General features: G+C 38.9%; 1 protein-coding gene across 2 annotated transcripts in view; it reads left to right on the top strand.

Annotated features, from left to right (window-relative positions):
• The window catches only part of Nos (Nitric oxide synthase), a 54,211-nt gene that overhangs the window by 23,910 nt on the left and 3,012 nt on the right, over positions 1-27,289 (top strand). Inside the window, exons 4-16 of one of the 2 annotated variants that reach the window (XM_032438003.2) lie at positions 5,357-5,493; positions 5,557-5,719; positions 9,365-9,456; positions 10,429-10,570; positions 11,683-11,822; positions 12,003-12,177; positions 13,947-14,128; positions 15,579-15,788; positions 18,108-18,252; positions 19,239-19,343; positions 19,452-19,519; positions 25,290-25,629; positions 25,884-27,026. In XM_032438003.2, the coding sequence (XP_032293894.1) occupies positions 5,357-5,493; positions 5,557-5,719; positions 9,365-9,456; positions 10,429-10,570; positions 11,683-11,822; positions 12,003-12,177; positions 13,947-14,128; positions 15,579-15,788; positions 18,108-18,252; positions 19,239-19,343; positions 19,452-19,519; positions 25,290-25,629; positions 25,884-27,026 (3,042 nt within the window). Of the gene's footprint in view, positions 1-5,356; positions 5,494-5,556; positions 5,720-9,364; positions 9,457-10,428; positions 10,571-11,682; positions 11,823-12,002; positions 12,178-13,946; positions 14,129-15,578; positions 15,789-18,107; positions 18,253-19,238; positions 19,344-19,451; positions 19,520-25,286; positions 25,630-25,883; positions 27,027-27,289 lie in introns of both variants that reach the window. The other variant, XM_032438002.2, reaches the window with a different exon arrangement.

Here is a 27,289-nt window from a genome sequence, read left to right as displayed (position 1 = left end):
AAAATTTCGTAGAACAGTTTCCAAAGCGCATGAAATGCTTTAAGTCTGTATAAAAGAAGCTTAAAGCTTTACTTTTATAAAGCTAGTTCTAAAAGCACATTAAAATGCACATTAAAGAATTGTGTGATTTGTAAGTGGTCTCTAAAAGCACATTCGGTTTGTGAAGCTGAAAGCTTTTTAGTTAGATAGCACTGCTTAAAGCTAGCTCTAAAAGCACATTAAAACGCGCATTAAGGAACTATTAAATTTGGTGGGTAAATAAAATCTAAACTTTAATACTTCTTATATGAACAATAACATATATATGTGTGATTTGTAAGCAGTCTCTAAGAGCATATTAAAGCATTTGTAAATTTATTGAGTGCATAATATCTAAAGCTGAGGGCATGTTAATACAACCAATATTTTATGTCAAATATTCTATTTAAGTTTTAGCAGTTATTTTATGCGATTTAATTCAGAAATGATTTAGCCACTGCCTAAATTAATTGCTGTAGATGATGTGGCAAGCAGCTGGGCCGCCAAAACTGATTCAGCAACTGCAACAACGCCGGCGACGGCGACTGTGGATGCGATTTAAAACTCATTAGGCCGCCAAAAGAGCAGTTTCGGGGCGCGTTGCATGAGCGGAAAAGACGTCGACGTGTTGGCATTAAAGTTGGCAACTAACCTCAATTAGCTGAGGCAACCCCAAGCGGCATTTGGCTGGCTAATTAAGTCAGCGTCGACGCCGACAGTTGGCGTCGGAAATGGCGCTACGAATCCTTTTTTTGCAATCAAATTTCATTGCAATGCCATCGTTCCCGCCCCAGCAGGCGCCATCAGTTGAATTTTAATGCGTCGAGCGCATAAAATTATGCAATGCAAAATATTTGCTCTTGCCGCCATTTTGTTCAAGTAGCGTCCTCGACTTTGGCTACCTTGGGAAAACACTCAACTTGCCAATTGGCATGCAAATTTCGCCCACACCTGCTAATTATAATAAGCGCTAGGAGAAACCCCATTCAGCTCTTTTCATTGCTGTAAGCTGTCAGTTGTTATGGCGCCACTTAAAGGAAATTAAGCTTTATGTCCTCAGCTCTGAATGCGCGGCTTAAATGCCTTAACAAGCCGTCAATTAAAAAGCCCACAATGTAGCTCGTCTATGTAAATACGAACCCTTAATTGCGGGTTTCATAACTTTTATGATTCTGAGCGGGGGCTTTCGCTATTAAAACATATGTGATGCTTGAAACTCTTAGTTATACCCAGTCAAAAGTATAACATGGGTATCAGCTAACTATTAGATCCTGGATAGATTTTTAACAGCAGGTTTATCCACCCTTTAAGTAATCGATAGTAAAATTAAATATGCTATGCCTCAAAGACTAAGTTGGACCCAGTCAAAAGTCAAAAGAATGTATAGATGATCAAGGTATCTATATATATAGTTTCCTCATATGACTATTAAATAGTTTAACATCAGGATTGTTCTCCATTTAAACAATCGATAATTATATTCAATAGAAGTTTTACGAGCTCGCAATCAATTGTTAATATTGTTGTTAGCCAAAACCCTCTTCAACTTGCAATTTGCCCCCCAAGTAGACCACTTTGATAAAGAGTCTTAATATCAAGATTGACTGTTGGTTATAAATTTTACAATCGATATGCATGTTATCGCCATGTATCGATAAGCATTTACCCAGAATGGACCTTATGTTGCAATCCTTTTAAAAGAAAGATTAAAATGCCATCCAACTTTTAAGGCGTTAACATGAACTTTATCAGGAACAAAGAAACAGTTTGTTAAGGCCCAGTTGGAGAGTGTTTCCTGTCATATTTGTACCAGGCAAGTAAATAAATAATAATGTGGCTTTTGAATTGCATTATTTGTTCAACTTTTATAAATAGTTTTGTGTTTGCCAAAAATGTATTTTAATTTCATTCATGCGCTGCTTTTAAATGCAATAGTTCGCTGAAATTATGAATTGCAATTTGTTCTGCCAAAAAAAAAGAAGCTAGACCAGACGCAGATGGAGCTGGGTGGCAGAGCTGAGCGTATTAAAGTTCATGGCAAGGTAGTAATTGAAGTTAAGAACTGCAAATAATGTTTATTTCAAGTGTTATTCACTTCTATTGCCACTTCAAATGCAGCAGGGCAAGTGAACTACTAACAAAGTTTTGGGGCGTTGAAAACTTTTAAGTGAAGGTGTTAAAATGCATGTATTAGCTAAAAATTAATTCAGAAAAACTTCTTACACTGCATAAGAAAATAAGATTAAATATATATTAAAGATTTATTGATTGATATTCCGTTTCTATTAATTATTTCCATTAATTATAAATTATCGATATATTTGAAAGAAGCTTATATCGATATCGATAACAAGATATTGATTAAATATATCGATAAATGTGTCACGAACTGCTATCGATTAAGTGTATTATTGATCGATAAAGAAGAGAAACTTTAAAGATAAATATGTTAAATGTGTAACAAGCTGCTATCGATTAAGTGTATTATCGATCGATAAAAACGAGAAACTTTATCGATAAATATGTTTAATGTGTAACGAGCTGTTATCGATTAAATGTATTATCGATGTGAATAGCACAGTAAATGTGAGAATGAGCTTAGCATATAAAAACAACATAATTTGTTTTGCATATTTCTACCAAACGCAAGCGCATTTGCGATTCGTCTTAGCAAAAAACAACAGCTGGCTGCACTTTTTACACTCTTCTTCTTAAGCGGCGCATAAATTTTGAAACAAAAAAAAAGTTGAAAATTGAATAGGAAAACTTACAAAAAAGTGCAAATTTGGCGTACGCCAGAGAAAGACCCACAGCTTTGCACTGCCCAGCTGCAAATACCAAGATGCTGGGTAAACTTTGAGTGTGTGTGTGTGTTGGGTGTGTGTGTGTGTGTTTGTGTTTGTATATGTATTTATTTGACGCTTTGCAGCTGCAACAATTTCCGTTTCCGGCGCACTCGCGTTGTGTTGCGTTGCGTTGTTGCTGCTGCTTTGTGTTTTTATTTACATAAAACAATTTTGAAGAACTTTCTGTGTGTTGGTGCTCGGCGGGGCTCTAACCAGTTAATGGGCGTGGCATGCGGTAGTAGCTGAAGCCTCGCAATTATTTACATTTGACGCTGGCAGCCAAATTCTCCTTAAATGTAATGCGGTCTGGCCACAATTTTCGGCTGCCTTATGAGATTTTTCCACTTTGACAGGGAAAATTTTCATTTTCTAGCACGGTAAACACACTGCAGTACCATAATGAGGTTTATGTGCGTGTGTGTGTGTGTGTGTGTGTGTGTGCGTGGGCGTGGCATGCAGTGGCAAGCTTTACTTATTAGTATAATAATTTTCAAGTTGTTGCAAATAAATTGCGTAATGTACACCAAGTGTGCACGTGTGAGTGGGCGTGTGTGCTGCTTCCAGTTGCTGTTTGCATTGTGCATAAATTTGTCCTGTGCAGTTGAGTGAAAATTGGCAAAGTTTATGCCCCAACCGTGTGGGAAACTGAATAATTTTTTTTCTTAGTATTTTATATGAGAAAAGTAGTGTGTGTGCAGTTTATTGTGGTTAAGTTGCTTGAGGGGCTCATAAATTAACAACCAGAATTTATTAACTTCAGCTTGTGCAAAAAACTTGCACAAAGGACATAATGCTAGAATATATTCTGTGAAAATTTTGGTAAATTAAATTCCAATTTTAGTAACATGAAATGAAATTTTCATATTTTTGATAGTTTTGAAAAAAGTTGATTAAAACAAATATTTAATTTTAGTTTTGGAATTTTAACTTAACATTTCTCATACAACTTTAAAAAGCATATTTTTTCTACAAAAGCAAAGGCTATATAAGCTTATGAGTTGGATATTGATTCTCTTTTGGTTCATTTGCAAATTAATAAACTTAAAGCTACAGAAGTAGTATGAAGATAACATTAAGAAAAAAGGAATAAGAATAACTCTCAAGCTGAGGACCTCTGTTTGATAAGATGTTTGATAGAGAACGTCTGCACTTTTTAACCTTTATGCTCTTATAGCCCAGGTTCAATGCCACCTTCTCATTCGAGTACCAAAATTTGCTAACCAGACAGCTAACATTTGAACAGATGAGTCTCTTGTGAAGACTATGATATATGATAGCAGCTACTTAAGACTTTGATCTCCAAAAAAAGGGTTATTAAGTACTTTAATGTCAACTTAATTACAATAATTTAAGAGCTTTTAATACTTAAGCAACTGCCTATGAAGCAAACGTAAAAAAATTGTCTTGTCATACACGGCGTATGTGTTATGTAATTGTCGCAGTGCCAGAGCCACAACTGTAACAAGCAGAAGGTAAAAGCACTTGAGCTCTTTTATGGCGGGGGCCAATTCGCTTTTCTCCAGCCAATTCAAAAGCTCAACTGCCTGTGAAAACAAACTAATTATGACCGCAGGTTGCTTTGCCATTGCCTGGCGCTTCAAGGCGTTCGCGTTGGCGTTGGCGTTGAGTAAATTAAACCGTCGACAAAAACAGACCGTAAGCCAAGGTAAAAGAAAAACAGCCAACAGGCAGTGCGTTCGCAGTTTTCAGTGCGGGGTAGTAGGATAAATTGAGCGTTGCAAGTATAGACTGAAAGGCAAGCCGTGTGGGGAAGAGTGCTCAACTTGGCAATACTCTGTAGCAAAAATAAAATTGCAAAGTGCTTTATTAGCCGCGAGCAACATTTCTTATGCTAAAGTAGTTTGATCTATGTATTAAAGTATTTTCTTTTGATCTATGTATTAAAGTATTTGTTTTTAAGCAAAAGTATATTTTTGCTTGCTTAAATTGATTATTGATGAGAGTCCATCACAGGGTATAATTACAGCGACATGCGTCATGAGTAATAAAAAAAAAAAGAAATATAATACAGTTAAGAAATCGTGAATGTAAAGCAAAGTAAAAGTCACATTCGCAATTGACAGTGAAATGCTTTTTAAACGCAATCTTGGGAACTTTGGGAGATAAAGCTCAAGGCGAGAAGTTGTCAGTTGTTGCTTCATGTGATTCCCGGAGCCGTTTCTGTTTAATTTCATTTGTATTGCATTACCGAGCGGGGGTGGGTAGCGGTTGGGTTTGGGTGGGGCAACAAGTAGTGGGTGTCTTTCTCTTTTATAGCTGTGGCAGCTCTGTCATTCATCTTCATTTGTCGCTGCAATTAGGGCGCACGAAATGAGCAATCAAAAATTTAATTACCCAGATAAGCAATTAAATTTTTAATTAAATTGTCCAAACGTTAAGACACAGCCCAGCCCCATTCACCGCGCCCCCCACACTCACATGTCATATTTGTGTCATGTTTATGACTTATTTATTTATCATTTTCTTGCCAGATATTGTCCTGCTCGAGGGCAACCTGCACGAGCAGCATCATGAACATCGGCAATGCGCCGGTCGAGGCGCGCAAATCGGATTTGGTGCTGGAGCACGCCAAGGATTTTCTGGATCAATACTTCACCTCCATTAAGCGGTAAGCAAACAGACTCACGGCCAAAGATACAATTGCTTCAAATTGCCAACTTCCAAATGTCAGCTCCTCGTCCGCCGCCCACGACACGCGCTGGAAACAGGTGCGACAGAGCATTGAAACAACGGGACATTATCAGTTAACTGAAACCGAGCTAATTTATGGCGCCAAATTAGCCTGGCGCAATTCTTCCCGCTGCATTGGTCGCATCCAATGGTCAAAGCTCCAGGTGAGTCTCGCATTTGATTTATGACAATTACGAAACACAATTTATGAACAACTTATTCCGAAACTTTAAGTTTATAAAAGATTTATGCAATTTGATGTGCTTCTTATTTGAAACTGAGAATTTCGATTGTTTTAGGGCATCTAAGCGACCAAATTTTATTGAATTTAAACAGGTGTGAGTTTTAATAATAAAATCCTGAAAATTAGAACCTTCAGAGCCATGGAACGTTCAACTAGTTTTGCTTACTGCAGAAGCAGACATTCGCCTTATTAAATTATGAATATCTTTTACAAGTAAATATTTTCTTAAATTAAGCTGCAGTTCCTTAAAGAAATTCATTAATTAATTATTAAATATATACAAACTTTAGTCACTTGGAATAGTTGCATTACAAATAACATATTTCTACAACTCGTTTTGCCTTGAGTCTTATCGTGGCAACACATTAGTTCTCGTCAGGCATTAGCCAGTGATTGTTATATTTGCCAACAATTCATCAACACACATTAGGCAAATGTTTGTAATTTACAAAAATTTTGAAAGATACGCAAAATAGTCAAGCAAATTAGTCAGCGCACAAATCACAGTGGCAGCGTCTTGTTGGGAGCGGGGAGTAGCAAACTACTGCGATGCATGTATGTGTTGCTGTGTGTGTGTGTGTGCTAGAATGTTGTGTGTGTGTGTGTGTGCGAAACATTATTCAAGATTTATGCGTGTTTCAACAAAATGACAAATGGAAAACGCGCGCCCAAAGGCGTTAAAAAAGGCACCAAGTGACACCAGACAGACAAAAGAGACAGAGAGAGAGAGAGAGAGAGAGAGAGAGAGAGGGGCAAACTAAAAGACAGAGAGAGAGAGAGGTAGAGAGGGAGAGAGGGGGGCGAGCACAAATTTGAAATGCAAATCTTTGTAAATTTTAATTTACAAAAATATCACTGCCTGCCTCACTGAGATTTATGCATATACACACACATGTACACGCAGACATTTCTGCATATATGTGTATGTGTGTGTGTGCACACATCTACACACATTATAATGATCTGTAGTTGGCATTACAAGCTGCCAGTGTGTGTCTAGCTGTGTGTGAACAGATTTGCATACACGCTTCAATGATTTGCGTGTGCGTACTTGTGTGTGTTTGTGTGTCTGAGCTTTAAAGCATGCCCAAATTTTCAATTCGACATCTGTAAAGGCACCTTGAGAATTCACTTAGCGCTCAAAATGTATTCACTGTAGTCACGTGTATACATTCATATTTAATGTGGCACGACTTTTTTATGCCTTTTTACTTATGCCAACAGAAAAGCATACTAAGCATAGTTTGGCTTTAAACGTGATGCTGCATAAACACCCTAATACCCTGTAGTCAAGTGTATTTTAAATGTGTGCTTGAGTTTCATCAAATTGAAGGCTTAAGCTTTATTTGTCTTTTTGAAAACAGAACACATCTCTTTGTAAAGGTCTTATATGTTGTATCCTTAATAATGTATTACAGGCTATGTTAAAGTCGATCATTCCTTGGTGCTTCCTAGTTGCCCCCACATATGTCAAAAATAATGGCAGACTCAGCATAGTTCGTTTGTGTGGCTTTAAAAATGCGACTACATAAGTTTTGTGCTAGCTGATTTTATGTAAATGCATGAAAAGGGTATCGAGTATATTTAATAATAATAATTAAAAGAATCTCTAATGCGAGCATTTAAATACCAGTTTGAATATATGAATGTAAGCAATAGTATCGTCTGTGCCAAAAGTAATTTATTGCAATTATGAAGTGTGTCTCAAGCTCTTTTTTTAATATGTCCCTTCCTCTTAACTTTTAATCGATATTTCTATTTCCAATTGTAATTGATGTTTTTTAATATAAAAATAGGTTAATTTTTAGTACAGGGTATCTCTGCGTCAAGTTTCCCTGACATCATTCATCTGGCTTGTTGTCTAGTTATGTCCAGAGATCTGGCATAACCAAAGCTAAGTCGGGCTTTAAAAATGATGCTGCATAAACATTTTTGGGTTTGCTGTTTTGTATGCTATGATAAATTCATTTAACGCCATGACTTTTCGAAAAAGTTATCCAATAACACTTGAAAAACAAAAACTTTGCTGTAAATTAAATGCACGCATCATGCATAAATGGTTGGTTTATGGGATCCCACTTGAAAAAGGGTTCTTACTTAATTACAAAAAACCGGGCAGGCATTCAAATAAAAACCCAACACAGCAGAAAATCAAATGAAAATTACCAAAAAGAGAGGATGACATTAAAAATAAACCAAAAAAAATAAAACTGAAAATGAAAATGTGCTTCGGGAAAGTGTGTAGAAATTCGAGTGGGCAACACAGAAAGCCCATAAAGCCAGGGTAAGTACCTACACCTGTCGCTGATAAGCCACAAATAGAAGCGGCAGCAGGTGTGAAAATGCCCAAACAACTGTTCGGTCAACGTTAATAAAGAGAAGGAGAGAGGGTGGGAGCGAGAGAGGTAGAGAGACTGAGAGGTGAACTGGTAAAATGGGAATATCTAGAAAGTGCATTCAAGCGAATTCATTGAAAAAGGGTTTCTGTGTTCACAATTTTCAACGTGCAAAACAGTCTAAGCAATCGAAACAAAGAGTATTACGTCACATTTATCATACGCCCCATGTGCTGTTAGCAAAAACGAAACAGAACTGGGAAAAACCATAGCAAAACAGAACTGAACCGAACTCAACTGAACTCAACTGATTTCATTTAGAGTTTATTGTTTTCAGCCCCGCTGCGAAGTTTGGCCGCACTTAAAATTCATGTTGTACAATTGCTATGGCTGTTAGTTTTCCACAGTGATTCCTGCTTGTTATACCCTGTACTCATGGGCTAAGCTCAAAAGGTCATATAAACGGCCAGAATGGAAAAGACGAATCGTAATAACAAAAGCTGTAAATACAATGCTTGAAAAACTCAAATTCAGATTTGATTATCTTACAAACTTATTTAGCAAGCGGTTAATCTACATTGCAAGTGTTTAAGAAGAAGAGATATACATTGTTTATTGGATGTTCGCAAAACAATATTTTTTATTTTAAAATTGACAATACTAAGGAATTACCATGTTAAAATCAGAGCGTTGCCATCTCGCAAGAAATAACGATGTTTGATTTAATGTTGATTACTTTTACCAAGCGGTTAATCTTCCTTGCAAGTATTTAAAATCAAAGAGTGCCCCAATATATTGGTATTAATTTTATAAAACAAACGGTCTGCTTTCTTTTAAATTGATTGATTTAAGTTGCCACTTCATATAAAATTTTATATACTTTATTTACAATCACATTAAATTTTAAATGAACTCTAAGTGCTGCCATACCTCTTATTTACAATTTGAAAATCTGGTTCATACAGGGCATCTGTAAGTCGTGTATACCCAAGACTGCTTTTTTCTGATTTCTGTTATTGTCTTGTCTTCTTGTTGCATAAGCGCTATGAATATTTTAGTTAATTTTAACTTTTGAACTGGGCGTTGCACAGTTGAAGCTGCAGCTCTGATTGCAGTTGGTCCTGCTGAGGATTGTAAAATTATGAGCTGCGATGTGACTTAGCTAAAGCTTAAATTTGTTAAAGATACTTTAGATTTATTTGGTTAACATTCTAACATTTTTCCTGTAGGTTTTCGACTGTCGTTATGTGACCACAACGAGCGGAATGTTCGAGGCAATTTGCAATCACATCAAATATGCAACAAATAAAGGAAATCTCAGGTAAGTGAGCAAATCCTATGGAATACTCAACCAAAGCTCAAAAACATTTCAACCAATATTTAAAAGACAATTTAGTCGAAGAAATTTATTAAATTAAGATATGCAAATAATTTATTCAATGGAAAATATTTGACATTGTGACAGACCATTGTGTCGGGGATGATAAAGAAAATATGTTCATTCTGATTGGGTTTTTAGTTTTTAATTTTTTTGTTCTTCTAGCACGAATATTTGCCGAATTCATTTCTAAATAAAAGAAATAATTAGCGATAAAAACAAATAAAATATCAATTAAATTATTACGTTATTTTCAGTCATTTAAAGTGAATTGCTTTAATTACACTTCTCAGTTTTTGTCTATGGATGTTTCCAATAATTAACATACACGGCATTTTATGGCCAGCTTATACTAATTAGCCCAGGCAATTCCAATTTGTGATTATATTGGAAGCAACAACAATTTTAGGCAGCACATAATTTTGCATGTCTTTGAATATGCTGTTTATGCCAATTGGAAATTGGCAGAATATGCATATTTCCAATTTTCATTGACACAAACTAATCCACTTAAAATCGTAATATTAGCTTTTGTGGCCATGAGTTGACGCTGTTTGGCCGAAACGACTGGCAAATATTTTGCCCAATGCTAATTGACAATGAGTTGAGCGCTGTGAAGAGGAGCTTGGCAAATATTTGCCAATTTTCGGTAGACCAAACTAAGTTGCCGACCTGACTATCAATTGCACTTTTAACTTTGTTAACATTGGAAGCCGCTTATGTTGCCAAAGTTGTTTAAGCTCTGTGAGCCGAAAGTTGCCTTAACCCAAACCCGTCTAAAATTGAGCACATAAATTGTTTGACTTGTAGTCTTCGTTTAGCTCATGGTTGAAAGTTGAAAGTTTGAGTTCGCATTTATTGTTTAACTTCGGTTATTCAATATAAATTTTGTTTTTATATTTTACACGCTTCCAGATCCGCCATCACAATATTTCCACAGCGCACCGATGCCCGACACGATTATCGCATATGGAACAATCAGCTCATATCATATGCGGCCTATAAAATGCCCGACGGCAAGATAATTGGAGATCCCATGAATATGGAGTTTACAGAGGTAATTATTAGGTAGTAGGGGCTTAAATTATATGAAGTAGAATCCAATTCAAAAACCATTCTGCACTCCATTAAATCGGTTGATGGAAGATTCTGAAGAAATAAAAGGCATAAAGTACAAAAACCACTTGGAAATTATAAAAGGAAACTATTTTGGTTAATCGCTTAAACAATTAAGCTATAGATATCACAGAATTTAACGAAACAGTTTTCATACGTGCTCAATAAAAGCTTGAGGTACATAACTTAGATTAAAACAGAAAACTGCCATTGAAAAAGATGATAGATATTTTATGGCTTTTCTCGGCCTATCTATAGAAACTTGAAAGAAATTTCTACAGACGCATAATATATATTAAATTACCAAGGTACTTTAATGCAAATTAACTTGGTTAAGAGTTCGACTAATTTTAGCATAATATTATTTTTGCCTTGGGCTACATTTAAATGCTTCAAAGTTTACTTGAAGCTCGATTGAATTCCCATCAACTTCACCTACATTAGCCAAAAATTAATTATATATATATATATGTGAGGCAAAGAGTTGTGGATAAATGTTTAAAAATAACAGACAAATTGATCCACTTCTGAGGGGTTGAACAGCTGCGGTGCGTCCCATAGAAATCGAAGCGATTTCCACAGCCGTTTTCGTTATTGAAGAACTGGCGTTTATTTATTGCTTATAATCTAGCTATCAATTTATATATATCTATATATATATATATATATGTTGCAGCAATTGCTTGCTGGCCTCATATGTAGTTGTTAAACCAACAAGTCGAAAAATCCCTGAATCCACAATAACACAACAAATTACAGGAATAAATATGGGGCCGACGTCGGCTGCAGGACAAAACTTGTATAAACTTCATGTTATAAATTGTATTTTAAATACGCAAAAAACAAACCGAACAAACAACAAAGCTGTCAATAAATACACATATGTTGCCAGTATAGGATGTGCCCAGTCCTGCTCTGATGTATTTGCATGCAAAAGCGCCCGAAAGTATGCCATATATTTGTACACATGTCACTTTTTATGTTCGTCTCGTGTTGATATTCGATTTTGATGCTGGTTTTTTTTTGTTTCTTTCTTGTACATTTCATTTATAGGTCTGCTCTAAACTGGGCTGGAAGGGCAAGGGCACGGAATGGGACATATTGCCGCTGGTGGTCTCTGCCAATGGTCACGATCCGGACTACTTTGATTACCCGCTGGAGCTGATACTAGAAGTTCCGCTGAGTCATCCCAAGTGAGTGTGTGTGTGTGTGTGTGTGTGTGTGTGTGGTGTGTGGGTGCATGTCTATTTCACAAAGCAGCCTTCTGGCCATTTATGACACAGTGTATTTAACGGATTTGCATCCCCACGGCATATACAAATTTTAACTCATCTGTCTTGCTTTCCCTCCCCCCCTTCGCAACCAACCAACAGATTCGAATGGTTCACGGATCTGGGCCTGCGCTGGTATGCCCTGCCCGCCGTATCCAGCATGCTGTTCGATGTGGGCGGCATACAGTTTACGGCCACCACATTTAGCGGTTGGTACATGTCCACGGAGATTGGCTGCCGGAATTTATGCGACACGAATCGTCGCAATATGCTCGAGGTAAGTCGTTGCCAACATTAAAGCGTTAAAGTTTTTCAATAAGGGGCGTGGCCAGACCACATGCTCGCATATATATTGTAATTGCTTTATTGATAGAGCGCGTACTGTCCTTGCCGCAAGTCCTTGCTGCCTTTGTCGCGTGCCGCGTTCCGGCATTTATTTCATTACATGCAACATAATGGGCGCGTTTCCATACGGATACTTTCCTGTTCAATACCCCGTAACCATTAATAATGTTTAAACAAAAAGGTATATAATATATGCGGCTGTGTAATTGTACGTAAACGGCAAAAACGAGGCGGTTGTCTACATGAAGCACATAGACTTCCCAGTGGTCAGTGCGTTTGTCTTAGCTTAAATTCGACCATTTAATAAAGTTGTCGAATTTGATATAAAAGGAAAAACTAAAGATATCTAAATCTAAATCTGTGGCTTTGTAACTGTTGGAGAAAGTATATATATTTCATCTGTCTCGTATCTTGGCTTTAAAACTCTTTTAATCTTCCCAAAATATTCATATATATAAATGCTAGGCTCTAATATATCTCTTTCGAATTAGCAAAATCTTTACATCGGATAACTATAAATAATTACTTGATCTAAATAACTATATGGAAGTTTTTTAATATTTATCTAAGCTAAGATTTGCAATTGATTGCAAAACCGTCTGCCAAGGGTATTTAAACTTCGGTGTGCCAAAAATAGCCTTTACTTCTGGTTTTTTATGGCGTTTACTTTGCCGGCATAAAGCGTTTTTCTCGTAAATATTTCAGTGAATGTGTGTTTTATGTGTTAAGCCGGTTGTCATGGCAGTCGAGCACCAAGAAAAGCCTTTGTGGGCCCCGGAAGACCATTTAAATGACGCTCAGGCGCAATCAAAGTAAACCAGATTCATGAGTCCTTAATTTGCATACGGGTACTCGCTTATGCATTCGTATAAACACCATTAAAACCTAAACTAATTGCTGGCAGGTAACACTCCTCGCCGATGTTTTAGTCATTTGAACTGCATCGAATTTTGATGAATTTGCACTTTCAATTTAGGAGCATAATTAGTTTGGAACACGAACTTGCCATTAGCATGATTCAATTTGAGGACAGTTTAGGGCGAAGAGTAAAAGGATTGTAAATGCACATTGGAAATATATTCCACTGTTAAATTTTGTTACATTTATTTATTTTTTAAATAATTGTATTTGCGTATTTTGAATAGTCGTATAATCGTATCCTATTTTTTTTATATTTCATTTTGCAAGGATTTTTGTCCTATGCTAAGGTAGTTATTTTTTCCCTATAACAACAATTTTTATTATTTAAGCTGAGGTTAACAAAGATAGTTTTCGAAATCGTTTGTCAAGTACATTTTATAACATTCTCTGTGGCAGTAACATTTGCAATTTAAAAACTTTTTCATTTGCCGGAAATGTTCTTAAAATGTTAGCCACTGTAGGTAACAAATGCATGTTTTATGGCCGGCAGCAAAATCGATAAATGTTGTCAGGCCGATGTCCAGTGACCGCAACGGGCCTATTAAACAAACGTTGGCAGCAACTTGTTGCCGTTGGGCGTGACGTGAGGCGTGGTAATTATCAATTTTTGGCCACAAAAACCCATAAGCTGTAATCGAAAATTAACAACAACATCGCTGCAGCTTGAGAGCGAGTGAGAGGAAGAGTAGAAAGTAATAATATACAGAAGTTTGTTTGCTTTCAATTGGGCTTAAATTAAATTCTGAATAATTGTGAGTACGTTTTTCATATGCTTTACAGACTGTGGCGCTGAAAATGAATTTGGATACGCGAACGCCGACATCGCTGTGGAAGGACAAGGCCGTTGTGGAAATGAATATTGCTGTGCTGCATTCATATCAAAGTCGGAATGTGACCATTGTGGATCATCACACGGCCAGCGAGAGTTTTATGAAGCACTTCGAGAACGAGTCCAAGCTAAGGTGAGCATAACTACGCTAACTGATCGCATCATATGTGCACTGGGCATTTACATCACGACACGGGGCGTATGCGCAATATCACAATGTTTATGCCGTGGGCGAGCGTTCCCTGTGCCATATCCGTGCCGCATGTTTATGGCTTAACGTGTTTTATTTGACTTCCTGTTGGAGTCTGTGTGTGTAGGGCGTCTGGGGAAACTCTTTTCAGGTGCGAATTAAATTTATTGTTTTCAATTTGCTGTCGCCAGCGTTTTATGTAAAGTGCACACGAGACACATAAATGCCGCACAATATGTCAGAAAGTTTGCATGCTGCGGGCTATCCAAGCATGCAAGAGAAGTTGGCGAATAAGTTGAACACGGCAAATGGTATTTTATCATTTTTCATATTTTATTTGCACAACTGTTTCCACAGTTGTTGGTTTTTATCGCATTTATTGGCCTGGCGTGCCATAAATAAGCCAACACTTTTCGAAGGATATGTGTTGAGCCACTTTAATTATGGATATTTTGTTACAGTTGATTTCATGTTAAAAGTTTGCATTAACATGCATAATGCTTGCTGGCACTTAACACATTTTTTAATTGAGTAAAAATAGGCCGTATATTTTATTTGATTATCTGATTGTTGCACTGAATGTGTACAAATATATTCATGTCATTAATCATATTTTGATAAATTTATGACCAAGAATGTTAAGGCATATAACACCTAGCATTTACTTTTATCAAAAAGCTTTCCGCTTGCCGGTCCATTTTGGACCTGAACTAGAACAGGATCAACAGCCGAGGTATATAGAAACTTTGCATCGGTTCAGTTTTCTGTTGCAGGCTGCCAAAGTGCAGCTCTTATATGGAGACGCCTCTGGCCTCATAAAGTAAATAGACATGCTCATTCTAATTCGATTCGATATATCCGTTAGGCAAGGCTCGCCTTGTTCTTTAGCCATTTTATTAGCTATTTAAATTAACAGTCTACATTTCTATAAAGGGAATGGCAAGTCTTCGGGATGCTGCGATTAAGTAACGATTATTTTGTGCCAATTTAAGCAAAGTTGATGTTTGTTTACACTATCAAATGCTGTTCATTTAAAAGTTAAATATATTTAGCTAAAATCCTGGACAAAAAACACAGTTAAGCCGATGCTGAAAATACGCTTTGGCTTAAGCCATTTGCTGTCTAAAAATACGTGGCCATATTTCAATTACTGCCAATTTGCATTTTCTAATGCCGCACAAAACGTTGCCATGAGATAAACGTTGGCTATCTCCCGCTCGCTTGTTGGCTTCAATTAAGCAGAGCGGCTGCCAGGAGGGGGGCAGCCATTAGCTGGAGCTGGTGCTCTGTGGCGTTATGTCAATTACAGCCAATAAGCAAAAACAAAGCAGCGTCCATAACAATTACATGATTCTCATCCTTTCTCTATTGCTATTCTCTCTACTACTCTCAGGAATGGCTGCCCAGCGGATTGGATATGGATTGTGCCGCCACTATCTGGTTCCATAACGCCCGTTTTTCATCAGGAGATGGCGCTGTATTATTTGAAGCCCTCGTTTGAGTATCAGGATCCCGCCTGGCGCACGCACATCTGGAAAAAGGGACGCGGCGAAAGCAAAGGCAAAAAGCCGAGACGTAAATTCAATTTTAAACAAATCGCTCGGTAAGTACGGGCACGATTACGGCTACTCAATGGCACGTTGACGTAACTGTTGCCATTACCTTAACCGTTAAGCATAGCGACCTTTGCCTGATGACATCTTTCGTCTTTGTGTGCATTCTCATCGTGCCATGTAATTGTGTATGTGTGTGTGCGAATGTATGTCTGTGTGTGTGTGTGTGTGTGTGGCGTGTCACACGACACAGCATCAGCAGGGATTAGCTCTTAAGTAGATTACATGGATTCTGGTTTATTGCTACCGGTTGCCAGTCTTCATACTCCCGCCACATTCAGTTTACCCATCGTCAACTCGCCTGGAAAATTTGATGCATTGCATCATGTATGTCACGCGGCATTGTATGTTTTAGCTTCTAGTGAGCTCCAGTTGCATAGCTCATTAGAGTTTATGAAATGGTTGGGTTAATACTAAGAAAATAAGCCAATGAAAGTCAGTTGTTGGAACAATAGAAATAATCCCATGCATAAGCATTGCACAATATTCATCTCTGTGAAGCCAACGTAGATCATGCAAAGCCTATTATTTAAGCTCTGCAGTTATTTAATTAGAATAATAATAACAATAGTATTTTTTTGTATAGTCCGTAGTATTTTCCTATTTTCTCTATGACTTTACTCGACCTCAACTCCTAAGCTCCACTCAATTCACTGGCTCAAGGCTAAGTAAAGTTTCACGTTGTCTTCTAAATTTGAATTTGAATTTGAATGCTTAACAAATATTCCAGCGTGCGCTAGCAAGCTTTTGGTTAGCTTGATCAATCGCTTTTTATCGTATTAATGAACTTTTAAAAATAACGCTAATTGGGATAGTTCTCATGTGTCGAAATTCATGCGCGCTAATTAGCGGGTTAACAGTTCTTTAATTTGGAATTAACAAAAACAAATGTTAAACATTTATTTACTACTTAAGCCAATTTAACAATAACAAGAAATAATTTCATTAATTAACAAGTAAACAAAAAACAAACGAAACGAAAACCGACAGATTGTTGCTTAATGAATTGTAAAAAAAAAAAACAAAAAAAAATAAACATAATAATTATTTAATGAGTGCACTTAAAATGGTTACAGATTAATGAACTTGTTGGCGCACTTGTTCATTTGCGCATTTTCATAAGTTAATTTATTTAAATTTATTGCAATTGCTTTCGTCGCAATTGGGCTGGTCTATACACAGCGCATACACGGCTTCCAGCTGCCAAAATGGCAAAATGAAATTCATTAAAAAGTTGTCAATTAACATGTTTAAATCGTTTGCGAACACACTCACACACACTCTTACATTTAAAACGAGCTTGTGAAAACTTTTTATCAATGCTTAAATGAATCGCAATACATACACACGCTGATATGTGCGTTTATGTATGTAATATATGCATGTGTATGTGTGTGTGTGTGTGTGTGTGTGTGTGTGTGTATGTAGGGCCATAATTAAGTTTAATTGTTTCAGCACGCGCTGCCTGCCTCGGCTGCTGATGAAATGGAATTAAATCTGTGCTGACATCGACAACTTTATGAAAATCAAATTATGCTGCGCACAAAAGTATGCAGCGAAATGTGAGCCCGACCGCCATATTGAATTACAGTTAAACTGCCTATAAGCATCTCGCACACAGTGTACATAAGCACGAGTAGTTCAGCATACGTCACGAACAGCTGAACTGAACAACAACCATGCCCCACACATGACCACCCTTGGGGGCGTGCAAGTGAGGGGCGAGGGATAAGACGCTGTAAACTCTTCTAGCTGAAAGCAGCGTGCCTTCATCCTGTTTGCTACACATTCTCAGATGTTGCATTAAAATTTCATGTTTGTTTGCGCTTTAAGCCAAAAACAATGGCAATTCGCAGAAGCTGCCACGATTAGAACAGATGCGGAACAGGACTAAAGCCTGCCGCTGCTGCTGTTGCCGTTGCTGTGCAATAAAAGTGTTGCAGCCATTTGATTATTGACAGGGCTACAAGTGTGTGTGTGTGTGTGTGTGTGTGTGTGAGTGTGTGTGTGGCCCGAACGTCTTTTAAGCAATTTATGCCATACTTATAGACTATTTTCCAATTATATGGCACGTCAATCAAGTAGTCCTTTGGTGTGCGTGCGTGTGTGTGTGTGTCTCTGTACCGTTATAAAGCTTTATGATGTATAATAATGTATGTGCTGCTGACTATGCATAAAATGCCTGGCAAGACTCCTAACTAGCTGCATGAATATGCATAGCTAGTTAGCTACATATATACTTCATATAGATACTCTTATATATAAGTCACACTTTTACTTGTGTCCCTTCGTCTTCTTCTTCTTTGCAGTGCTGTGAAATTTACATCGAAATTATTTGGACGCGCTCTGTCGAAACGCATCAAAGCAACGGTTCTATATGCCACCGAGACGGGCAAATCGGAGCAATATGCCAAGCAATTGTGCGAACTACTGGGACATGCGTTCAATGCACAGGTGAGTTTTTGAGGGCAACTTCTGTTCTGAAGCACAGGCAAGACCAGTACAATATTCCGTAAATGAAACTCTATGCTTCAACTGAAAAGCAATCTCTATTGATTTACACAAAATACAAATTTAACCAAGCTGATATTGCCGGAAAATAAGCAACACAGCTAATATAAACTTCATATTCCCAGCAAGCCAAACAGGCCAGAACGAAGCTCAAGCTTCATGTCCTTGCAAATAATCAGCGATAGACGATATACGAGAAAAGTAAAGCTCGTAAATGTGCTGTTTGTTTCAGATATCTTCAGAATAGAAAAGTTTTCCATACACGAACTCATTTTCAATTATAGAACTATATGGCATAGTAGTCCGATATTAACAAGAATTTTTAATGTAGGCAAGCGACATGGCACATCTGGCAGGCGCTCAATTTTTATCAAGGATATCTTGAATAAAAACTAGAACATATATTAAATTTAAATTGTATAAAGTTGAAGCAAATTATTGAAAGCATGACTACATGCAAATATTAAGCATACATAATTTTAAACAAAAGCAGCCTTAATTTGACATTAAAAAAGTCGCTGCGGACTATCCGAAAATAAACTGCAACCTGCGACCTATCGTAAATGCCACATTATACAAATTAGCATAAGCCCAAAATGTGCCTGGAAATTTGGCAGCTTAGTGTCCAGCCGAGGCTCCTGTCGTGTTGTCTATGTGTGTGTGTGTGTCAGTGTGTGTGTGTGTGTGCGGAAGCGGATGCTGTGCACAAAAAGCAGCTGTCTATCGCCTCGAAAACTAGATAGGCTGCAGGCACCTGTGACAAACTACACACACACACACACACACACACACACAGCCATCGAACGAACACATTTGGGCTGTTTGCGTGTTTTAACCAGGTCAAGTTACTAATGAACAGAAAAGTGTTGGTTTAAGCATGTTGCCCGGTCTGATTGCGATTAGTATACTAAATTTGTTTATTCATTTAGATATATTGCATGTCCGATTACGATATATCCTCCATTGAGCATGAGGCGTTGCTAATTGTTGTTGCCTCCACCTTTGGCAACGGAGATCCGCCGGAAAATGGCGAGGTAAGCTAACCGAAACTGTTGTCCATTGATCATCAGGCCCACTTAATTAATGTATTCGACGTTGAAGTTTCCTACTAATGACATCAAATGCGAACTTTGTGCTTACAGCTGTTCTCACAGGAATTGTATGCCATGCGTGTGCAGGAGTCGGGCGAGCACAGCCTGCAGGATTCCAGGTGAGTGTTGAGTCAATAAATACAGCAGGCCTTTCAATTTGACCTCGTACCTTGTTGGCCACATTCTTTTTTATTTATATTGTTTTTTGCTTGCTAACAGCGGCTCTGCATAAATTTCATATAAATCAATTTGGCTCCATATTGGCAACAGAATGTGTTCTTCTAAGGGGGGGAGAAAAAGGGGCTCGCTGTGCAAGGTTTAATAAATGAGCGTTTGCAAAGGACGCAACTAAATTGCTTTTTAAGCAAGAATCGCATAATTTGTTAGCCATTTACCTTTTATTAGCTGCTCAACAATTTGCAATTTAAAAAGTGCGTCTTTGTCAATTTTTTATTTGTTTTATTTTGAACTGTAATTGCAACTCAAATATTTGTGCGAAACATAGAATTAAATTTTTTTTACAATTTTTCTTATTTACAAATATTTTATGAAATGTAGTGTCTTATTATTATTAAGGCTTGGGGCCCAACGTTAAGGCCCTTAGTTTTATCTAAGCTTTAATAAATGTTGAACAATATATTCCAACATTTCACAAAGCTTCAACCAGTTGCCATGTGTGCATGAAATAAAAAAGAGTATACTATTATAGCGTATACTCTTATAGAGGGTATATACATTTTGCCGTAAAATGTGTAACGCTTAGAGAAAGACATCTCCGTCGACATTATTTATTCTAGATCAAAATCAAAAGCCGCAGGCGTTACCTATGTCGGAATCGACCGAATCGACTATACTCTATACTCTTTAGTTTTTCAAGCCATCCAAGCTCGTCATTTAATAGTTTCACTAGATTTAGCTGTCATAGGAAAGGCAGGCTCTTATTTACTTAACAAGCTTCGCTATTCTCACATATCTGCAAAAGTCGCATGTCTAAAAGGGTATTAAATCTTCGATGTGCCGCAGCTAGTCCTGCTTGCGCGTTTTGTTTAAATTTTAATTTATGTTTTTCGTTGTCATATACATTTTTGTTCGTTAATCATTTGCCTGCTTTAAATAGTTTTGAAATTTGACAAAGGCAATTGAAAATTCAAATAAAAGTAATTACATTTTTCCGCAGGACTCGTTAAACTCATTTATTGAATAGGTATTTGGGCCGCAATTTAGCTGACACATATTTCATTTTGTTTTTATTAATTGGCATTGCTGCCTGTTAACGTAATGCATATTTTATTTTGGTAACCATGCCGCCACATGCTTTAAAGCACACACACACGCACACACATACACGCAGACACGCGCGCAACGTGCGCCGGCAAATCCGCGCAGTTTACCCCGCCCATCGCGCGAGGCCCCAAACAATAACAATAATTTTGTTATTTCGATATTTTTGAGAAGTGTATGTGAGTAGGTATTATATGACATGAGTTATACTCTTGAAAAATGCCTGTCGAGCATATTGAATGACAGCAACAAATAGTCAACACTTGAGTTCTTCATTTCGCCTGCTTGATCTTGAGATGTTTAACAATAATTACTTAAATTAAAAAAAAATTAAGCTTAATGCTATTTCCTGAGCCAGCAACTTGCTTAGGCTTTCAGCATAGCCTAGTACTCAATATTATTAATAGGGTATTTATTAGTTGGCCCGCCTTAAAAGCTTTATCGCTTGGGTTTTTTTATGTGATGTAAAGGGGATTTCCGCTTGACAGCTTTGACAACTTGCTGTACAAACACGCACACACACTGGCACACACACACACACACACATACACTCGCATATGTCTAAATTTATACGCAGCAGGAGGTGCTGCTGTTCTTGAAGACGAAATTGAAAATTCATATGAAAAATGCGCAGACTTGTAAAACATATTGGCAGGAAAACGCGTGTGTGTGTTTATATTTGGCAATTCAATAAAACCTGATAAGTAGCAGCAGTTAAAAAAATGTCCTGCGGCTGCTTAGAATGCAATGCTACGCTTCTTTAAATTTCACCCCGATGTGTATTTAATATTTTATTACCAAAGAAATAATAAAATTAATGTGCGCATAATTCGATTTTTTGTTGCTGTGCCTGTTGAACAATTTGTTTTTGCTATGTTAACCAAAAGTCTCTTAGGCCGTTTGATTGTGTTAAGCGAAGTCCGCCCGAACCAATTAATATGATTTATTATGGCTTTTATATGTTGCAATCTTATGCCTTAGATTTGGCTTTGCAAGCAAATCAAAGGCGGTCGGCGTTAATTAGCTGGCGAACAATTTTTGATTTAATATCCGAGAAGTGGCTACTCATTAGCCTCGCAATTAGTTAGATTTCCATATTTTGGCAATTCGTTTAAGCTGCGCCAGACGAGCTATCCACTTAGTCGGGCCGTGTCTTAGCCCATGGGCGGCAACGTTGCGTATGAGCAACAGCTAAACAGATTTCAACGCCTGTGAATGATTTTCGAGTTTCCTGAGTTTCCGGTCGTTTTTTTTTTTTTTTTTTTTGGGGCGCCTTTCCGGCTCATTGAGCGCTTTGGGCGTTTGTCGCTGCGGAAATTGCTTGGCTGTTAATTGTTTGGCTCAATTGATTTTATGCTTCGAGTCAAGAATGCGAAAAGTTTTGCAGCAAGTTTTGTTGCGCTCGTGTTGCATGTTACGCCATGTGGCAACATTTTGTATGGCATTAAAAAACTTTTACAAACTAGTTGCCTAATAGTTTACAAATAGTTCAAGTGCCGCAGCTGCACACAAAATTTGCAATTTGCAAACTGCATACAAGGGGCAACTTTAATTTAATGCACTTGCCCTGCGGCCAGCGCACTTGCCGAATTAATTGCATTTAATTCATAACTGGCAAGACGTTAATTTGATTGTGTGCGCGTGCAAATCGTTAAATACACATTACACGCAATCATCGGCCATGGCTCAAAAGTGCACAATCATCAGTTGCCCTGTGGCCTTGCCGTAATCCATGTCACCAGTCGCCAGTCACCAGTCGCCAGGCTCCTGTGTTTGTCAGCTTAAGTGACTCACTTAATTGCTGTCTATTATGCCATCAACGCCTGTAAGTGTCCTTTCAACTGCCAACCAGTACAGGTTGCTTATCTATTTGCCTTATGCATGCTGCACGGTTGTCTATGTGTGACTATGGGTGGGTGTTTGTGTGTGCGTGGGTGTGTGCGTGGGTGTTGCATCCGCATCCTGCAAGCAGCAACTGCCGCTGCTTGAGCGCACAAGTGCCACTTAGCCAGTTAGACATAATCATCATCATCATCAGCAGCAGCAGCAGCATCAACATCATTATTGTTATTGTTATGATCATTATTGCTGCAAAAGAAACGCTCAGATGTTGCCTCATAGTTTTTATGATATTGCTACCCATCAACTGACAATTACTTCACTTTCCATAATGCGCCACAGCAAAACACTCGAAAAATTGTTAAAAAAAAAAAGAAAATAAGTGAAACAACTTTCAAGGCTATTCATTATTATTAAGGAAAACAAAAATGTCGCAAATGGTCAAAAAAAAAAAAAAATTGCAACTGTTTTTTTACAATTAATTTTCTTACACTTATCGCACCGCACCTGCCTATTTTTCTAAAATTCACAAATTCCACTCGATTAACTGCGCTTCTGGTGCTAACTTTCAATAGTCTAGCTAATTGCTTGACTTTTACAGGGTATAATTAATCCAAATAGTAAACGCTTGAACACTTTTCAACAGCGATTCGAGTGCACAAAATAATTACGAGTACAAGTTGGCCGTGGACCCCACTTGACTCAAGTGGAGCGCCAAAGGAACGCAACAAAAAGTGTTGCCTGCTTTTGGGCGCCAGGCGAATTTATGATGGCATCTCCGGCAAAAGGAACAGCCAATTTAGAGTAGAGCTTGGCAGTGTTTTAATTATGCCACACTCTCTCTCTCTTTCTCTCTTTCTCTCTGTCTCTCACTTTCTTTGCTCACTCTCAACTCCTCTGCACTTTATGCACTTACATTTTTTTTACTCCCGTCGTGTGTTTCGTTGCTACAGTTGAGATTTTCCCACCTGCCACCTGGCGCTGCCGTTGTTGTTGCCTTAGCTGTTGCATGACTGTAAATTACGACACTCTTTTCACGCCAAGCTGCACTTTTGGGTTGGCCAATGCACAGCAGCAGCTTCATACTGTGCTTCGGAGATATTCGAGTTATAACAAGGATAACCCTACGTTGTTTGTCTGTCTGTCTGAGTGTCTGTTGCTGTTGCTCTTGCGATTAAGTTGATAGGCAGCAGCACGCAGCTTTGCAACTCAACGCTTTGCTACCTTGATGAATTGCACGTGGGCTAAGCGTGATGCTTTGCTGCGGCACAATGGAGCTGGCAGCTTAAAATAGCCAGAACAAGTGCAAAAACTGCAATAACAAGTTTGTAAATCCGCCTCAAGTCAAGTATTTGCTAAGAAAGTATTTTAACAGACTTGTGGAAAATCTTGTGGAGAACTGTTAGTCCTAGGATTAAACTGAAGAGCTATACTTTTCAGTAAAATTTATACTCAAGAGCGATTCCGAGTAAAGGTTAACTTAAGCCATAATGCGATTAGAATTTGGGTAAGCTTAAGGATCCTTTGAATAAATCGCATTTGAATGATAATATATTTCTTAATTAGCTCAAATTTTCTTTAATCAAAAAGATGTTATTTTTTAAAGTAATTTTTTAAAGAAATTTTCATTTTCATTTTTGTCATCTCAAGAATATTTCTGTTCGTATTAATTTTAATTAAACTGAAATTTTGACTATAAATTCAATTTGATTTTAGTGCCAGGTTTCTGTTTTAAAGATTTGACATTTTGGTTACATCATATATGAGAAAAGACTTCAAATTGTTCTTTGGTATTGAAATTTATTGAGACATTGCAGACTCGCTCTCTCTCTGGCCAATTCAAATGCAGTTCTTTATCTTTGATCTGGCTTAGGGCCATGAATAAGAGTGCAACATTCTGTTAACAAGCTCTTACAGCTTGTAAGCTCTTGTTCAGCTGGGCGGGATTGGGATTGGCTGGCTACGCAGCACTTGGCAGCTGATTATGTGGCGGCCAACAGGTTTTTACGATGCGCCATAGCCATAAACTTTTGACCCAAAGCCAAGCTGAGCAGCAGCTCAAATAGTTTTAAACGCATTTGCCGAAGGCCAGGACCTGGCAGGACCGAGGCGGCTGCGAGGACAACGCCAAAGACAGCTGCAGCTGGCAGTGGGTTGCTCCTGGCGCATATTTGTCCATTTCTCTGTGCTATCTTCTTTAAAATAAAAAAAAAAAAAAAACTGCCACTGTTCATTGTGGAATCATCACTCAACGTGTGGACGAAGATGGGGGCATCTTTAGTTAGCTGCAGGCAGGCGCCACATGCTGTGTTCTGTTGCGTCTGCTGCTGCTGCTGCTCCTGACGAGCTGCTGACGAGCGGATGATTACGCTTTTTAGCAATTGCTTTGCCAGCTCAGTCTGAAATTCAAGCCCAAGCCGAGCTACACACACATTATCCCTACCCGTCGCAGTCCAAGGCGAGGGCGCCTTCTTGTGCTCATTTTATTTGGGTTGTTTTTTCCTCCTACTACTTTGGCTACATCAAATGACAAGCGTAATAAATGTTGTGCTGTCAGTTATGCGAGTGTGTGTGTGTGTTTGTGTGTGTTGCTTTTATTGTTGCCATCTTTTTGCCGTGTCCTTTGCCTTTGTCATTGGATAACAAGAGGCGCACTGCTCACGTCCACGCCCACGCCCTTTGTTTGGCCGCCTTTTTCAAATTTATTGTGAAAACAAAAAGAGAATGCTACATTTCAATTTCTAACTAGCCTGCCGTCTCTTTCAGCAGCAGGGGCGTCAGCTCGTCCAAGTCCTTCATGAAGGCCAATTCGAGGCAGGAATTCATGAAACTGCCGCTGCAACAAGTCAAGAAGATCGACCGCTGGGATTCGCTGCGCGGCTCCACTTCGGACACGTTCACAGATGAAACCTTTGGCCCGCTCTCCAATGTGCGATTCGCCGTCTTTGCGCTCGGCTCCTCGGCCTATCCGAACTTCTGCGCCTTTGGCCAGTATGTGGACAACATTCTGGGCGAGCTGGGCGGCGAGCGTCTGCTAAAGGTTGCCTACGGCGATGAGATGTGCGGACAAGAGCAGTCGTTCCGCAAGTGGGCACCCGAGGTGTTCAAGGTGAGTGGGTGCATTAAATAAATGATGAACGATTTCTTTAATAATTTATTTATTTGAAAGTGCTTTGAAACATTTGAGTTCAATACAATTAAAGTTGGTATTACATAAGAATTTTAGACCTTTTTTGAATTAACAGTTCACATAAAAATTTGTTATGCAACACTGTTTCGCTAAGAAGAAGAGTTTCAACTAATATAATATTGTGCAACATAGTTAAAACATTTTTGATTTGAGTTTCGAATATCTTCCTTCAGCTAGCCTGTGAGACCTTCTGTTTGGATCCGGATCAAAGTCTGTCAGATGCATCGCTGGCGCTGCAAAACGAATCCCTAACCGTGAACAATGTGCGTCTGGTGCCATCTGTCAGCAGGGTCTCGCTGGACAGTGCGCTGTCCAAGTATCACAACAAGAAGGTGCACTGCTTGAAGATCAAGGCGCAGCCGCATAATCTCACCAAGCTGAGCGAGGGCGCCAAGACCACCATGCTGCTGGAGATATGTGCACCTGGCCTGGAATATGAGCCCGGCGATCATGTGGGCATTTTTCCAGCGAACCGCACACAGCTGGTGGACGGACTGCTGGAGCGTCTGGTGGGCGTTGAGAATCCCGACGAGGTGTTGCAGCTGCAGCTGCTCAAAGAGAAGCAGACCTCGAATGGCATCTTCAAGTGCTGGGAGCAGCATGACAAAATACCCGCCGATACGCTGCGAAATTTACTGGCGCGTTTCTTTGATCTAACGACACCGCCATCGAGGCAGCTGCTCACCCTGCTCTCCGGCTTCTGCGATGACAATGCGGACAGGGAGCGGCTGCAGCTGCTCGTAAATGATTCGTCGGCCTATGAGGATTGGCGTCATTGGCGTTTGCCGCATCTGTTGGATGTGCTGGAGGAGTTTCCCTCGTGCCGGCCGCCCGCCTCCTTGGTGCTGGCCAATTTGACCCCATTGCAGCCACGTTTCTACTCGATCTCCTCGTCGCCACGTCGCGTCAGCGACGAGATTCACCTGACCGTGGCCATTGTCAGGTATCGCAGCGAGGATGGTCAGGGCGAAGAGCGCTTCGGCGTCTGCTCCAACTATTTGGCCGGACTGCGAGCTGGCGACGAGCTGTTCATGTTCGTGCGCAGCGCCTTGGGCTTCCATTTGCCCGCGGATCGCAGTCGTCCTGTGGTGCTCATCGGACCTGGCACTGGCATTGCTCCATTTCGCTCCTTTTGGCAGGAGTTTCAGGTGCTGCGCGAAGTGGATACGGCGACAACGTTGCCAAAGCTCTGGCTCTTCTTTGGCTGTCGCAATCGCGATGTGGATCTCTATGCCGAGGAGAAGGCCCAACTGCTGCAGGAGCAAATCATGGATCGTGTATTTCTGGCACTGTCCAGGGAACCAGATATACCCAAGGTAAGTTCGATGAAGGTACCATTAAGGAGAAGTAGTTGAACCTGATTGGGGATTTGTAATAAATGCGGCATTCGATCTCAGAGAAAAGATACTTTACATTAATGTAAAAATTAACCGTAAGCTATGATTGACTGACTGATTGATTGACTGCTTGAGGGATTAAAATACTGGAAAAACATAATTCTTCAATGTTACATTTAGTTCATTTGAGCTAAGAAAAACGATTGAATTAAAATTCAAAGGGCAAAGAAGGAGGATGAACT

This window comes from Drosophila virilis, chromosome 4, assembly GCF_030788295.1.
Source record: "Drosophila virilis strain 15010-1051.87 chromosome 4, Dvir_AGI_RSII-ME, whole genome shotgun sequence".
In the NCBI taxonomy this organism is placed as follows: domain Eukaryota; kingdom Metazoa; phylum Arthropoda; class Insecta; order Diptera; family Drosophilidae; genus Drosophila; species Drosophila virilis.
Note: the sequence above shows the minus strand (reverse complement) of the source record. Positions and strands in the feature narration are given on the sequence as shown.